This window comes from Triturus cristatus, chromosome 8 (genome assembly GCF_964204655.1).
Source record: "Triturus cristatus chromosome 8, aTriCri1.1, whole genome shotgun sequence".
Classification (NCBI taxonomy): Eukaryota; Metazoa; Chordata; class Amphibia; order Caudata; family Salamandridae; genus Triturus; species Triturus cristatus.
In genome coordinates, this window is record NC_140591.1 from 1696931670 (window position 1) to 1696948467 (window position 16798).

General features: G+C 48.2%; 1 protein-coding gene across 1 annotated transcript in view; it reads right to left on the reverse strand.

Annotated features, from left to right (window-relative positions):
- LOC146808633 (N(6)-adenosine-methyltransferase catalytic subunit METTL3-like) overlaps positions 1 to 16798 on the reverse strand; it is a 165034-nt gene that overhangs the window by 33378 nt on the left and 114858 nt on the right. The window contains exons 8-10 of the mRNA XM_085623666.1: positions 3540 to 3648; positions 3136 to 3201; positions 2609 to 2721 (exon numbers count right to left, since the gene is read on the reverse strand). Of these exons, the coding sequence (XP_085479792.1) occupies positions 2609 to 2721; positions 3136 to 3201; positions 3540 to 3648 (288 nt within the window). The remainder of the gene's footprint in view (positions 1 to 2608; positions 2722 to 3135; positions 3202 to 3539; positions 3649 to 16798) is intronic.

A 16798-nucleotide genomic window follows, 5' to 3' on the forward strand; every position in this document is an offset into this window, starting at 1 on the left:
TGAAGATATGAAAGGGTTGTCTGAGTTCATGAGAGGCCAGCCCATTAAGAGTGCATCAGTTAAAGATGGCCGCCCTGTTTACTTCATAGACCTGTCCCTGTGCAGAAGTACTCCTTCGCTTTCAGTTATGTAGTCTTCAGGGGGTGTAGTCCTGTTTTACTGTTTAATGTAATAATGTTGCAATGTCTCTGATGAATACTTGAATAAAAAGAAAAAAAATGAAAGTGTTTGCATCAAAGATCAATAGCGGGCATTTTGGGGATGGGTGCATGATTGAGCTGTTTGCTGCGTCATCGTTCCTGGGAGAGGTCTGCGGCGGGAGAGGCCAGGTCTCAGGGTCCGGCCGCACCACTGGCCAGACGAGCAGCGGTATGTAATTAGAGCCCTGATGCTCCTAAGTGCTGCACACCGAGGGCCAACAGATGGCTTCAGCAGCAACTCCCGCTAGAGGATATTTGCGGTGAGATAGGTCATCTGTCACAGATGCACTGAACCGGCCAGCAGAGAGCACCTGGAGGCAGAAGGTAACGTCCAGCTCCGGGTTCTCCGGCGTGGTGAATCGCCGACCAGCCACCTGGGGAGCACAGTCTTTGGCGTCGGGACCTGCGGGGGAGCAGCAAGGTGCAACACTCACCCCTGGATCGTCCCGCGTTGTGTCCCTCGCGGCCACCACCCATGTACGCCAGGGGTCCCGGAGACGTCTCAGTACTGTCCTCAGTGTCGGGATGTGCAGGGGAGCAGCAGCACTCAGCCCTGGGATCCTCAGGTGATGTGTCCCTCACAGTCGCCACCCAGGCTCGCCAGGGGTCCCGGAGACCGTCACTGCATGGGCATCACAGCAAACAGAGGCGGAGGGGCTCCCGAACGTCGAGACGAGGTAAGTTACAAATAGGTTCAGGCGATCCAGCGCTACAGGGCACCCGATGCAGGAAGGAGAGAGAGAGAGAGAGTGAGAGTGAGAGTGAGAGTGAGAGTGAGAGTGAGAGTGAGAGTGAGAGTGAGAGTGAGAGTGAGAGTGAGAGTGAGAGTGAGAGTGAGAGTGAGAGTGAGAGTGAGAGTGAGAGTGAGAGTGAGAGTGAGAGTGAGAGTGAGAGTGAGAGTGAGAGTGAGAGTGAGAGTGAGAGTGAGAGTGAGAGTGAGAGTGAGAGTGAGAGTGAGAGTGAGAGTGAGAGTGAGAGTGAGAGTGAGAGTGAGAGTGAGAGTGAGAGTGAGAGTGAGAGTGAGAGTGAGAGTGAGAGTGAGAGTGAGAGTGAGAGTGAGAGTGAGAGTGAGAGTGAGAGTGAGAGTGAGAGTGAGAGTGAGAGTGAGAGTGAGAGTGAGAGTGAGAGTGAGAGTGAGAGTGAGAGTGAGAGTGAGAGTGAGAGTGAGAGTGAGAGTGAGAGTGAGAGTGAGAGTGAGAGTGAGAGTGAGAGTGAGAGTGAGAGTGAGAGTGAGAGTGAGAGAGAGAGAGAGAGAGAGAGAGAGAGAGTGAGAGTGAGAGTGAGAGTGAGAGTGAGAGAGAGAGAGAGAGAGAGAGAGAGGGGCAGCTGGCGGGATTAACAGGGATAAACACAGATCCGGTAATCTCCAAGCCGGAGCTCCTGCAGGGAGCTCCTACTCGGCAGCCATTTTCAACTGTGTTCCTAATGACTTGTTTCACTTCCCCATCTTGTATTGAGGGAAAGAACCATCAGCCAGCATTAGCCTCTTTGCATATGGTTGCTTCACTTCATTGCCTCTGCACCCTACATTCCCTTGAGAATGCTTATGGATTAACTGCTTGCATTGGCCCATCCTGATGGCTTACATCTCATCCTACAATGTCGAAGTATGATGGCTTAAGTGCTTGATCTTTGCCCCCTCAAGTATCCGCTGGCCTGCTTCCACCCTCTGTACTTCACTATGTCTACACGACTGCTTCAGTGATCAACTGTGATATTCTACAAGGTCTGGTCCCTTCAAAAAGATAAAGGAGTCAGTTTAGGGTGTCCATGTCAGGACACATTATAGCGGATGGTCTTCCCTATGTCGCCCACTCTTTGAAGACTCCTGAGGTGCAAAGGGAATCGCTACACAGTGTAATTTACCCCACCCTGGAGGTCACTGTTGCCTCCTTTTCTGCAGAAGCCTCCCTCATATTCCACGGCTCTCTTCTTTCTACAAGCCCTCCGATGCCCCGAGATGTTCCCTGAAATCTCACTCCTGTGTGAATTTTTTGCCCCTATTCTACACCAGATCCTATACAAAATTCTAGAAGTCTTCTATCTAGACCACATAGGGATGATCTGGTCCTAAGCCATCCTCTGTGCGCTGATTCTGTATTACAACTAGAAGGTACGGCTTTCGATTCACTTGGAAAGAGACTGTTGAATCCGTTTTAAAGCTGTAAAATATCTCTGCAGATCGCCTTTTACTCTGGTGAAAATCTATTGTGACTTATATCATGTTCAGTGTCCCAAGACTTTCATCAGCCTGTTTCACACCAGTACACTCTGAAAACCATAAATGAAATAAAGCTGGACTTGAACCTTCAAAGTGAGAGCGCGTCTCAGTATCAAACCATAGATCTGCTATAAAGAAGCAGAAATAACACAGACGCCTGGACCCACATGCTACCTGGCTCACTCACCAGTTGGGCTGGACGTTGTGAGGTCGCCCAAAGAGTTCTATTTTCCGGGTCCCGGGGGACAGACGCTCGATCATTCCATAGATTTCATCAGGTTTATGACTGGTGGAGCGCACCTAGAGTAAAGACGTAGACACCACGTCATGAGGTTTGCACACGAGTTACCATGAATTAGAGGGAGCCTAAAGTGAAGGGTACAACTTTGACTGCAAGAACTAGGGTTGTGTGCATTGGCTGCAAACAATGTAGGGAATTGTATAAAAGTGAGGATTGTGGAAGCTTTAGCAAAGGGCTCACAAGATGGGTGATGTAGGAGAGCTGTTGGAAGACAAGCATAATGCTGATAGGGGCTGAGAACCGCAGAAACATTCTGCATGTGCTCAATGTTGGAGAACTGTATAGATGGCGGAAGTAATGGCTGTGAGGGAGCTCTCGGGATCAATGCAGGGGAAATGCCAGGGAGATGTGGTGACTGGAATAGGCGAGCTGATTGTGGGTGCATATACACAGTACAGTCATTCTCTACTCACCTCTGCCACAATGACATCACAGTCCAGCCCTCGGTTAAAGCCTTGAGGGTTTCCCTTCACTCCAACCTGAACAATGATGAGAGGTAATATGAGCATTAATAAATCTGTAGCCGTTAACATCCGGAGAACATGAGGGAGGCAGAAGCCATGATCGACGTGGGCAGTGGCTAGAGTTCGAGAATTGAAAACCCTGGTAGAAGCCCTCTTAGTATCACAACACATTTAAATACAGTGAAAGCAAGCCTGCAGGATTCAGGAGGTGGTTTTAGTTTTACACCTGTCAGTGGGGACCGCGGTTACAATATGAAGGAGGTGGAAAGCGCTTCTTTACTCAGTGAAATGAAAGCCCCACAAACACTCCATTCCCAACTCCATCCCAGTCAAGATGGCAGTGCCATGGTTACCAGACAGTGCTCTTTGCCATGGTTCAGCCAATGGCCTGTACGGCCAGTCCTGATGATACGCTGCAGCTGATTGGTCTTCACCCAGATGATCTCATCCACCCGTTCATACCTAAAGAGAGGAAACAGATTAATTTAGGACAGTAGAGCAACTCCTGATACATTTGGAAGGGTGCAGAAGCGTGAATGCAAGCGTGTACAGATGGGAAACACGGAGAGCACAAAGTATTTCAGTGCAAACCTTCATTAAGGGATTATATTATTCAGGTAGAGCTTCAAATGTGCACTGCAACCATCTAATGCATCCATTACCAACTCCATCCACACGGTCATCAGTTTGGAACACGAAGCGCTCATGCCGGCAATCTTGGCACTTTTTCGGTGTGTGAGTTTGGTTTTCCAATCGGAATCTTAGTTACCTGGATCAATCCTCATCCAGGACTACACTACAAAACATGTTCTACTGTTAACAAAGAAAAAAACATTTTTAATTTCAGTTATAGATGACCTGAAGATGGAGAAATGGCACAATGAATCTGCATATTGACTATATGCTAACTTTCTAGAATGGTTCATGGGCTTTGTGTTTTGCCTGGCTGCAGGGCTGGACTGGCCGCAGCGGGCACCGGGCAATCCCCCGGTGCGCCGCACGGGTGGGGGCCGGGTTTGGTTCCCAGTCCGGCCCTGCCTGTCTGCGAGGCAAAGCAAGTGCCATAGGACACTGATTAAACAAGAAACCCTTGCCGGACCTCTGCAGAACTACGCTGGAACATTGCTGCACTTTCTCTACTTGCAAACTCCAGAGAAGCTCTTTGCATGACCTTCATGAAAGAGAACAATCCGCCGCGGATCATGCCGCAGCTTTGATATCATTTGCATGCCGCTAGAACACGAGGGACTTTAAGACGGACGCTCAGCAGCAGAAAGTGCCCTTCCTCATCCCAGCCTCTCCAGCAATAGTTAAACACTGAATTATCTCTCGTGTGGTGTAAATTACCTTTAAGATGCGTTTACTGGCCGTATTCAAACACCTGCTTGGACTCGAGAGGCGAGCACACGTTTTCAATCTTAGGCTAAATGTTTGCAAAGCTTTGCCATAAGAAGGCCGCAATAAGACCTCAGTATGTTTTAGGAAAGCAGTTCCTTTGGTATATTTTCCCATCGAGCTCACTGCAGACTCGCTCCGCTTCTATTTGAAATGATTTATATCATGGATGAGGCGCTTAGAAGGAATGCACTTTGCAGACTTCAGAGTTCACATAAATTACAGACCAACAACACTTTTGTACAAGAATGTTTCTGGTTTGTTCCATTCTGCACTGTTGCAGCCCGCAGTGTGCTTTGCATCACACCCGGAAAAGCTGCTGACAGAGCTGCAGACGGTAAGCGGAAGGGTGTCCCACTGACAGGTCGGTAACATGTCCCATCTGTCTAAAGATGAAACCAGAGAAAGAAGAGCAGCAATGGGCTCGTCCCAGGATTCCACAGATATAACTGCAAGAAACGGACGAAGAGCCAGAAATAATGCACTCACTTGGAGATTGTGTTAAGCCTCAATGATGAAGCCAGGCCTCTGCTGGCCCTGTGCAATCAGATGGGAGAGGAATCATGCTCGCACGTAGTGGGATTAATGTCAGAAGGCCTTTTCTGACCCGACTGCTCCTAAAAGGAGAGGCCTCCTGCGGGCTTTCTTTGAATGCTGGCTGGGGAGAGTGTGGCCCGGGTGAAGGGGACCATGGCTGCTGTAATCCGCAATCGAGAGACTCATGGATTACTTGTTATTTGGGTACAAAAGCTGTAATGACGGGAAAGCCTTCGCCCACTCTTGGCCCTGGCCCTCTCTGCAGTGTCACCCCCAAACCTTTTGCCTTCGCCCCTGCTGTTTGCTGAAATCGTATTTGTTGGTTTTAGGACTCTATGCACTTTACACTGCAAGTCAGTGTTAAAGTGCTTATGTGCTCTCCTTTCAACAGGGTAACACCGGGCACACCCAATTGGCACATTTAATTTGCATGTAAGTACCTAGTAAAGGGGTACTACACGTACTCAAGGCAGGTAAATTAAATGCTACGAGTGGGCCAGCAGCACTCATTTGCCACGGATGTACGATATTACAACGCGGGTTTTTACCACGCGTGCAGTTACAACGCATGCGATGTTACAACGCTATGCCATTACAACGCAAGTCTTTACATCGACTTGCGCTAGATGGCGCGCTGACATTAAAAAGGTGTAATTTACTATTCCAACTCCAGTCCACTTAACAGTAGGGAAGGTGTTGGGATAGTAAACTACACTATTTTTAATGTCAGCACGCCATCTAGCGCAAGTCGATGTACAGACTTGCGTTGTAATGGCATAGCGTTGTAACATCGCATGCGTTGTAACGCATGCGATGTAACTGCACAGCGTGGTAATAACCGCATTGTAATGGCTGTTCCCCATTTGCCACCCACTAAAGTAGCCGTATTAAACATGTCTCAGGCATTCCATTGCAGCCTGTGTGCAATAATAAACTGCAAAAACTGCCATTTCACCCTGGCAAAAGAAACCTTTGGCCAGGCACAAACCTTTCATTTTAAATACATATAAATCACCCCTAGGATATGCCGCAAACAGCCCCTACGTCAGGTGCCGTGTATTTAAAACTTTGAACATGTACTTTTTTAAGTTTTACATGTCCCGGTAGAGAAAAACTCTTAAATTTGTTTTTCACTACGGCAAGGCCTACCTGTTCCATAGAATAACATTGGGTTACCTCATCACATGTAATAAATGATCACGTTTTTGAGGTACCACTTGAACAGGTCCACTTGTTTTAATATCTCGGTGTCGCCATAGATGGGAAGTTGGACGGGGCCCATCATATCTCTAAGCAGAGGTTAAAATTTAAGGAACAGATAGGAGGTTTGATAAAGATTTAGCAAGGGGTTCATTATACACTCTTTTCTTTGGTTCCTCAGCACGAATCCTAAAAGGCTTTTTGGAGGGGGGGCCTAATATGGGGCAGGGCTATGGGGACACAAAAATATCAAAGCTCTGGAACTAGTGGAAAATTGATTTTTGAGGCAGGTGTTCTGTATCCCGGCCATTACTCCCCTGATTCTCCTACGGTTTGACCGGGTCTTAGATCAATTATGGAAAGGGCAGAGGTTACACCCCTAATATTCTGGAGAAGACTCCGGGTTACCCCTGAATTGACATCTTACAGTAATGGTCTAGAGGAAATCCTCAGACATCCTGCTGCTATTGATTTCCCGTGGATTAGATAAATTAGTTATATTAGAGATATGTTGTTTGTTCTGGGTTTACCCAATTTATGGAAAGACTAGGTGTTAGTTGCGGCTCTATTTTAGCTAAGGAATATATTGTTTAGATCTTACAGGCTAAAAAAGCTCATATCTTAATCGACACTGGGTACTTTAACAGGTGCTTTTATAATTATAAAGGTTTTTTATTGTACGGAATCTTTTTTAGACGATATCGAGCCAAACTTGGCCAGGAAACTTAATCTGCACTTTAGATCACAGTACCTTGCCACTTTGTACTTTCACCTCGAGATGGGCGAAGTTATCAGACCTAGTTGTAATGGGATGCCCATCTTGTGGATATGAAAAGGAAAATGCAGCCCATATGTTGTTCTTTTGCCCGGCCTACAGTTAGGCCAGGGCTAGGTGGATGGTTCAAATGTGTAGACGCCTTGGAGTTGCTAGACACCTGGAGGCGTGTAGAATTTTACAGACAGATTCTGATGCCCCACTGGTGTGTGCATTTTCCAGGTTTATAATGAGTATGTGGCATGCTCGGAATAAAAATTGAGGAGTTTCCTAGATCATTTAATCTGGTATTTTCTCTATTAATCACTGATAATGATTGATTGAACCAAAGATTCCAAAGTGTACCGTATCCACCATGGGAAACTGGGCATCTTATTTTCATTTATTTATTCCTTTTTAGGTCGAGCCTAGAGCAGCGCATGCGCTGCTTGCTCGACTTTAGTAATGGGGTTTTCAAAGTGCTACCAGCTGGCCTCAAGCTTGCGTCCACGTGCGTGTGAGCATGCACGCGCGCGCGCAGCCGCCATGTGCGTTTCTGTCAGGGCTCATTAAGCCTTGCATGCCTCTCTCTGCGCTTCAATTCCCTCCCCCTCCCCCACCACAGATCGCGTCACTCTGATGGCCTCCACTACCCGTACGTTCATGCTGTGGTGAAATGTGTCTTGCAGACTAAAACAAATGTTCCAATCACATGTAGCCCTTTTGCTGGAGCCACTATATGGCGCTATCTCACCGGGGCAATTTATACAGTCTTGGGCCTTCATTCAACAACCCAAAGCATCCTAGGAGTTTAGCCGGGTTCGCACTCTGTCTCGAGTGGCCGGTAGGAGAGCGCTGGGCTCTTTGGACATTACCATGACAACCTGGGGTATTTACCACCCTCCTGTTAACCTGTTTGCTTCCCAGACGATGCACCGCCCTGGCCCCTTTATACTTGACTGTTAGATGTGGTGTATCTTTCCGGGCGTTTGGTTAAGTGTCTAAAACAAACTCTTCTTGGGCGCCTCCTGTGCATGCGGTGCGCGGACGGGATGCTGTGACAGCCATGTTGTGCTGGGTGGCGCGATGCCACCGGCTGACATGTTCCAGAGTCTTGGCCACGGCTTTGTCTTTTCCATGACTGCATGATCTCAAAAACTGCAGTGGGCTGCCACAGGGCATCGACATCGTACCATGTTTGACAGTGTCCCGCAGGATTTGGCTGACTTGCTTCGCTCCTAAGCCTTCACTTTCTTCTCCTCTGGCACTGAAACTTAGCAACAGTGGTGTTGCAGGTCCGGCTGAGCGCAGAGATGCCTGACAGATCTCGTCATTGAGATGTGGGCCAGAAACATGACGTACATCGATGCATGCCCGTCTGCATTATCAGCAGGGTGTGGCTCTTGGGATAGGCACTTCTACCTCATTGTTTTGTTTTTTTAATCAGTGATGGTGTGGCACTGTCGTCCCTTCACGAGCCTGTCTGTTTATCGGAGAGCGCGACACACTCGCAGGCACTGCAGCCTCCTGAATACTGGTCTGCTTTATCAAGGCACTGAAGCAGTCTCACCATGGAGGGTGTCTCACCCTCAGGCACTGCTGCCCTCTCGGCATCGGTGAGGGTGTCACCGTCCCCTCCCCTCCCCAGGCACTGCTGCACTCTCGGCATGAAGGGTGTCACTCCCTCAAGCACTGCAGCACTCTCGGCATCGGTGTCCCACCTTCTGCCATTAAATGTTTTGGGGTACCCTGTTATTGAATTATATGTTAAAGGTTAAGACAACAATACGTGAGTGAGTGAGTGTGTGTGTGTGTTCCAACTTTACCTATTCCTTAAAACGTCTGTGGCCCGTGTAAGGCACCTGTGTGCTAGACAGAGAGGCCTTTACATATAACATGGGCCTCGACATGGAACAACAAAGGGAGGCAAAAGAATTGAGCCCCATACCCCTTGGGATGATAATGTTTTACTTTGACTGACCAGCTGACAAATGCATTATTCTTGGTTTACCTGCACATCAATTCTGGGGTGACAGCTCTCAAAAAGGATTGTACGAACTGCGTAACATTAGGGGAACAAACAGTTTGTTATACTTTGTCAATGTTTCAGCCACTGCTGAGTTTGTTAGTCTCTTAATAAATCGAAGGTAATTGATCATTTCTAATATTCTTGATAACTACGTCGAGTGGTATGTAACAATGAAATACAGGAACAGGGCTGCCATTTTCTTAGCTGCATCTTACACATTTTACATGCAGGAGAAGTTAAAGGTACTATCTGCTAAACAAACAAAAAACTTCCTGAAGATCACCGATGCAATAACTAGCGTTGCAATGTCTACTAAACTGACTTGTGACATAAGGGTTTTTGCGGAATACTCAAAATGTGCATAGCCGGCCACGCCCAAAATGGCGCATCCACTCCAGGGAATAACAAGCATTGGCATAGTCAATAGGTCTCGCTTTTGGGACCTTATAAGTATTTAGCTATGCAGCACAATATCCTTGGTGCAACAACATTAACTGTTGCACGGTTAAACACTTATAAGGTCCCAAAGGCGAAACCTATTGGCTATGCCAATGCTTGTTAGATTATGAACTGTATTTTAAAGATCTTTATGTAGGGCTTACTGTTTTATATTATTAATTTGTCTGTCTCTTTTATGGTATCTTTCCGAAATAAAGAGTTTTGAACTGAACTGATCCATTTTGATTAAGAGCAGGCAGGAAAGCCAAGTTTGGTCTCAAAAGCATTGCAAATTAAAATCTTTAATAATAAAGTTTGATTTTAAGTCACAATTCTTAGAATGCCACTTTTAGAAAGTTGGTATTTTCTTGTACTAACCATTTGGTGCCCGCAGCCTGTACCTTGGGTCACACGACTATGAAGTTGGCTTTTGTGTATTCCTCCCAGAGAGAATCACAAAGGAGGACTGGGTGTTTGCAGGATGGACCACCCAGGCCTAATGGGAGAACCAATTGTGTGGACCTAGGACACTAGCACTTCAAAAGGGCTGCCTCAGCACTCTCACAAAGTTCTTCACACTAGTCTGTTGTCACCCTAGAACCCTCGTAGCCAGGGCAGGGGAATTGAGGGAATTACAGAACCAGATGTAGAGGGAAGTCTAGAAGTTACTCCCACTTCAGAGCTGGCGCCAGATATAAATATTGACCATCAGACCAACTCTTCAGATTCAGTCTGGACCTGTGGAAGATTCAGAAGACAGACTGCTCTGCACACCTGGGGGGTGGTGCCCTGTGAACACAGACGTGACACTGTCCCCTGACTCTGTAATGATTGAGATATTACAAAATCACAAATTTGTGCCACACTAGATGATTTCGAAACCCCTTTGCCAGCACTAAGAGGGTCAAAGTGAATACAACCCTCGGTCTAAAAACACATCGGACTGGTCAGAATGATTATCGTAAAATGTATGTTTTTCAATGCACCTGCAGTTGTTGACACTTATCGTTTATGTTGAGCACTTTTACAGTTGATCTAAATACATTCTTAATAATCATTGTACTGTGCCCGCTGCACCAGTGCGAGTAGTGATGCGCTGCCATTGCTCTGTCTGATTTCCGGTGTGGTACACTTGAATAACGCTAAAGTGTTGTTCCGTTTTAGACATGTTGAATTGCAATAACTTTGTGTAATGAACTGTGAAATTAATACACAGGCCTAGTGTATTGATTAACTTGTCCTTGTCTCGAAGTAAAGTGCCTTGAAACTACACAGCCACCTCTGACTCTGTTTCTTGCACTTTTAGGAAGTGGGCATTTCTCTGCTCTTACTGCTCTGTGTGCCTGCAGCCTGTCAATTGACACAGTGACGTCTTTGCGCTGATTGGAACTGATGCATCGCCCTTCGACGCTGATCGACAACATCATCTCGACGGACTGAGTGCTCGGCAACGACAGCGCGGCTCAACGATGATGCAGCGCCTGTATCGTAACGGGTGCTCAGGCAAAGCGATTTGATACCTTCGGGTCGAGTTCACGCTAAAACTCCCAAAAAAATGGTTTCATCCAGTGCTTAATTTCAGCTGGTGGGGCCCACCAACACTCAATTTTGGGGACCTGGGCCTATTTTTCCCTACCATACTTTGACACACAGCAAGAGAGAAAAACACAAAAGGAGGAAAAGAAAGACGGAAAAGCAGTGACCAAGGGAGAAAGCAGGAATGAAAAAGAACATGCAAGCGCAAGATAAAGAGGCATGTAGTGTCTAGTGGTGGGTAAAAAGAGACATGAGTTGGAACAAGTCTAAGCAGCCTTGGTATTCAGCAACCTACAACATTCGATCGTGCCAGCCACTGCCTCCTGAACAAAATTTGGGTCCTGGCACTTATTATTTCACAAATTAAGCACTGGTTCAACCCAACTCATGCAACATTCTGCGTAGAACCCCGTCAGACGCCATTCAGGGGGGCCATGGGTCAAGCCTGGGTGACTGAGCATTGGGTGTGGGGGATGGGGTCAATCGCCGCAGATGTCATGGGGTCCACCCGATTAAGGGTCTGCAAACCGGGTCAAGCACAACAACTTGACTTAACTGGTAGCAATAGCGAGCAGTCACAGGCTTCTCAGATAGCTAGTGTGCAAGTGCAACAAGCTAAACCTTGCAGTGCAATAAGTGATTATCCAACCCACTGCTTGTGTTTTGTAAAACAAACTATTTGGAAACGAAATACTACACACTACAAGGTACAGTTATCCGTAATAATCACTAGTGAAGAGCCACTGAACATCTTTTACCACTACTACGTACCAACTGGCAGCACTCAGGAAGACGGCTAGCAGCTAATCAAATTTCGAATGGGAGCAGTGTCTCCTCCTTCACCACTTTTGAGTCAAGGTCTCCTCCCACCAGCTTCAGGAATGTCAGCAATACACTCTCACTGTCTGGGGAAAGAACCTTACCTTCATCTAGTGCACATGAACAAGCAAGGGGCTTCTAAAAAGCAACTCACAGGCCTCCATTACTCTAGCTCGCTCCTACATGATGTATGCAGCTTGCAGGTCACACAAACGCTTGCGCGCAAACATGCATTGTGATGTTAGCCATAACATTTGGTTAGCGTGTAGGAGTAGAAGTTTACACGAGTGGGCCACCTTTAGTGACAAATAAAAAGGTCTCCTCACAACTACGGATTCAAAAAACATGGTATGCTGCCACCAATGCTCTTCATGTTAAATTAATGACAAACTAAGGCACACTTTCACCAACCCTCCAGATCCGGGACAAGTCCAGGACCTTACTCCTATCAAGGGTCAGGACTACGCCTTCTTGCCCATGCTAGATTAGCGTAAGGCTGAGGTCAAAGTCAAAAACAAGGATACCAGAGACTCACAGTAAGGCACTCAAGAAAGGGGAACATGACTCTCCACCATGCAGGGGACATTTCCATCCCCACAGGCCCTCAGCTTGCAGGCCCCGTTACAGTTGGCTGCAACAACAGGGTCTGGTGTAAAGTCTGGAACAAGTGGACTGTGACCAAGATACAAATGGTTTTGAGACAATATATTTTAATCTTCCCTGGACTTATGCACACTAAGTGCACTGGATCAGTGAATAATGGTTTTTAGGGCGGGGAGGGGATTGATCACTCACTACTTTACCACAGGAATGGCACTCTGAAAGGTGCATGGTTGCCAACACCCTTTAGTTATCCTCGGATTCTTCTTTTGGATGATAAAATGCAGAGTCTATTTAGGAATTGGTTCACCATTGGGGAGTATATAAACCAGGTTTTTGTGGTGAGACCTTGTACAGATGGTAACAAACATAGCACATGGGTGCAACAGAGTTTAGTTTTGTAAACATGATATGCTGCAGGTAAAAGACAAGCCGTTCACCAAACTTTGGTTGCTAGAAATAGCAGTCTTAATGCACAACGACTGTCCATCAAGGAGTCCCTCAATCCCTGAGGCACATCATCACCTTGGTCAAGTTAGAACATGGGGGGGAGATATCCTGCTTGGACACTAACTTCTCTTAAAATACAAAAGCCATCATTTGCACAATGCTGCCAAATATTTAATCACATGAGAACTACAAAGAGGGGGAAATGAGAATGGAAATTATTGCGTGGAGGTTTGGGACATCGTCCTAAAGTCTGCTGCCGAAACTAAGAAGCTGTAATCCAGGGTTCATCTAGCACAGGATACAAGTGAAACGGAAGCAGCACAAAATACATCCGATATACATCAAAAGTCTCGATGAATCAGTATTTGGGAGTGAAGCTGAAACAGATTTATGTATTGGTATTTATATAGCTGGAAACTAGTTAAGAAGCAATAGAGAACTGTAACAAAGACTTGCTCAGAAGAAATCCACTTGTTTAAGTCACTAACAAAAGTTATTAATCATGTTTTGTGAATAACTAATACGCACCACATGAACACGCGGGTTAGTGAAGCTTGCGTATGTGTGTACTAACGGGGATAACAATGAAGACAGACTAATACCACTTTAACTGGGGAACTGTTGTGCACATGCGTCAACTGAATCTACGCAGTATGACGAACTAACGCTTGGAGGGAAAGTCTTGCTCATGAGCAGAAGACACTAACATGGAGTCTTGAAGACTCGCGTGCTTGGGATCTGCTTACTTTAAACTAAAACAAGCTATTTTGCTAATGCGGGAAAAGTATTAATAAGTAAAGGGGAATAGAGTAGAGGTGGGTGGTATACAGTGCAACCACTTTATTTGTGAAATTAATATTTTTTTCTGACTTTATCACTAGTGCACATTTGGGCCTATCAAGCATAACTGAATTAAGCTGAGTAATGAGAAGTCTGCGCATTTCCACTGAAAGGGAGCCTGGATTGATGACTGAAATATTGAACGGAAGCCAAAGGACAAGTGTTACACCCTGGGAACGGATGGTGAAGAGTTCAACGAAGAAGACTCCTATTCAAAATGTTATTATATTGTTCCAAAGTGAAATGTGAAAGCGTATGAGAACCCAATTTATTGAATAAAAATTAAGGGGATGGGTTTGCGACCAATAGTTGAACTGATTTTAAAGACATGTAAGCATGCCTCCCCCCTTGCTTGACCAATCATATTTCATATTTTTACGATATTGAAACTTTAGTGGGTGGAACATGAAGAAACAAAAGTTCTGTAGTAGGGGATCTCTGTTATAGTCATAATCTATGAATAATCCCCGCCCATGTGCGGGGACCCCGGAGCAATCAAAAATATCTCTTAAGCTGTCCCGCATTTGCAAACCTGCAAAGACACTTAAGAGACAGACAAAATAATACAGCCTAATCACAACAAGGCTGCACTGGCCAGCACTTCCTCTGAAGTGAACACAAAAGCCAAAATAAAGTTGAAATGTCATTTTTATTCACATTTGACATGTTCCTTTATTATCACACACTCCTTCACCAAAATCCCTTTAAACAATAGAGAGGAAGGGGTGGACAGACAAGCCCTATAGGCTGTCATTATGTGTCTGCTAAAGGGATACCGTGCCTTTAAGAAACTCTCCAGAGACCCCCGGTATCCCAGGATGCACAGCCAGCACAAGTTACTTTCAGTTCTTTTTTCCGGCTCCTGCTAGCAGGACCCTGGAGCTTGAGCTCTACCCTTTTGGGTGGTTTGATTGATTAAAATCGGATTTTTTGGATTAAAAGTAGTTTCATTCGACGTCTAAAGCCTTTGTCTACTACTGCCTGCAATCTGGAGCAGTTTTGGCCCACTCTCAGCATGGCTTTATTCGATAAATGCCCTGAGTGTGGGAGGAAGAAGGCTAAGACGGACCCACATGATGTGTGTATCCTCTGCTTGTCGCCCTCACATGTCCCAGCTGCCTGTGACATCTGCAGCACCTTTTCGAAGAGGACCCTGAGGGACAGGGAGAAGACTCGCCTTCAGGGACAGGAGATGCAGAGGACCGGTGGGACTTCAGGGCATGGAGGGTCCCATTCCCCTCCTCCGCCCATGCTTCAGCCCCTGGAGGGACCTCCGGGCAGAGCAAGGAGCAGAGACGGCACCTACCGGCTGGTAGGTCGCGTTCGACGTCGAAGGCGACGACGTCGACGGCGAGAGAGAAGGCTCCGGTATGTTCGCCGTCGATCCAGGGCTCTGGGTCGCGGCAGCCTCGGCGTTAGACGTCGAGGGAGGGGCCGGCGAGACCCGGGACCGGGTCGCCGTCGCAGGTGTCATGGTCGACGTCCACAACACATCGACGTCGTACCGAGCCCCATGGACTTCACTCGCCGCCGTCGCCGTCTACCCACGGCTCGACGCTGACGGAGTCGACGCCGAGATCCCGGCGCCCGCCGTCGAGGCGGTCGACGCCAAAACACAGGTCGACGCCAAGACACAGGTCGACGTCGAGACACCAGCGGTCGACGTCGAGACACCAGCGGTCGACGTCGAGACACCAGCGGTCGACGTCGAGACACCAGCGGTCGACGTCGAGACACCAGCGGTCGACGTCGAGACACCAGCGGTCGACGTCGAGATCCCAGCGGTCGACGTCGAGATCCCAGCGGTCGACGTCGAGATCCCAGCGGTCGACGCCGAGACACCAGCGGTCGAAGTCGAGACACCAGCGGTCGACGTCGAGGCGGCAGACACCTCGGCGACGGCGATCGAGGCGGGGTTCGACGCCGAGGAGGCATGGGTCGACGTCGAGGAGACATGGTTCGACATCGAGAGGATGATCGGCTGCGGGACGACGCTCGTCGTCGAGGGCTAAGAGACGCCGGATGAGGTCGGCGTACAGTTCGACGTCCCAGACATCGGGGAATACGTCCTCTGTGATTACGATCTCCAGTCGGGGATCGGGGAGGCGCGGACGTTCGCCTTCGGTGGCTTCCACGCGGGACAGGCCCGCCAAGAAGAGGAGAGTGGCTGCGAGCCCGGACAAGGATGATGGGGGCTCTCCGGCTAGAAGTGATGGGGCTTCAGATCATCTGACCCCGCTGCGTACCCAGCGGCCGCCTTTGCCTCCGGTGCCCGACCTTCCACCGGCGCCTCCGCCGGTACCTGCCCTTCCTCCTCCTCCTCCTTTTTCCTCCTCCTCCTCCACCTCCTCCGCTGCCTCTGCCCGTGCCTCAGCTGCCTGCTTCGCCACCGCAGCCACCGCCTCCTTCCCCGAGGGTTCCTCACCGGCAGAGATCTCGCTCTCGCCCTCGCAGGCGATCACGGAGTAGGCGCAGATCCTCCACTCGCTCTGGACATGGTCTACGGAGGTATCGGTCTCGTTCCAGAGGGTCGAGGGGCACGTACTCTTCTGGGGCTGGCAGGTATTCGCCCTCGCTGTCGGAGACGCCTCCCACCCGCGTCTCTCCAGTGGATGACATTGCCACGTTCCAGGAGGTGTTGATGAGAGGGGCGGCGAAGTTGGGGATATCAGTGACTACCCCTATTCCCACTACTTCTGTGATTTTTGAGACTTTGCATAAGGTACATCTGTCGCGCCCCCTCCTCCCACTGGTCCCAGGGTTGGAGGAACTTGCGATGGAGGTGTTCTTAACGCCGGCCGGGGTGAAGCCGGCGCCCTCGAGACTGTTGAAAAAGTACAGGGCTCCTGACTCGGATCCGGCGTTCCTCAGAGTGGATCCCCCACCGGATTCTGTTATCGTGGCGGCGGCTCGTAAGCAACACTCTACGACGCCTTCATCCACGGCTCCCCCGGATAAGGAGAGTCGCAAAATGGACTCCTTGGGGAGGAGGATGTGCTCCACGTCGGCCACTA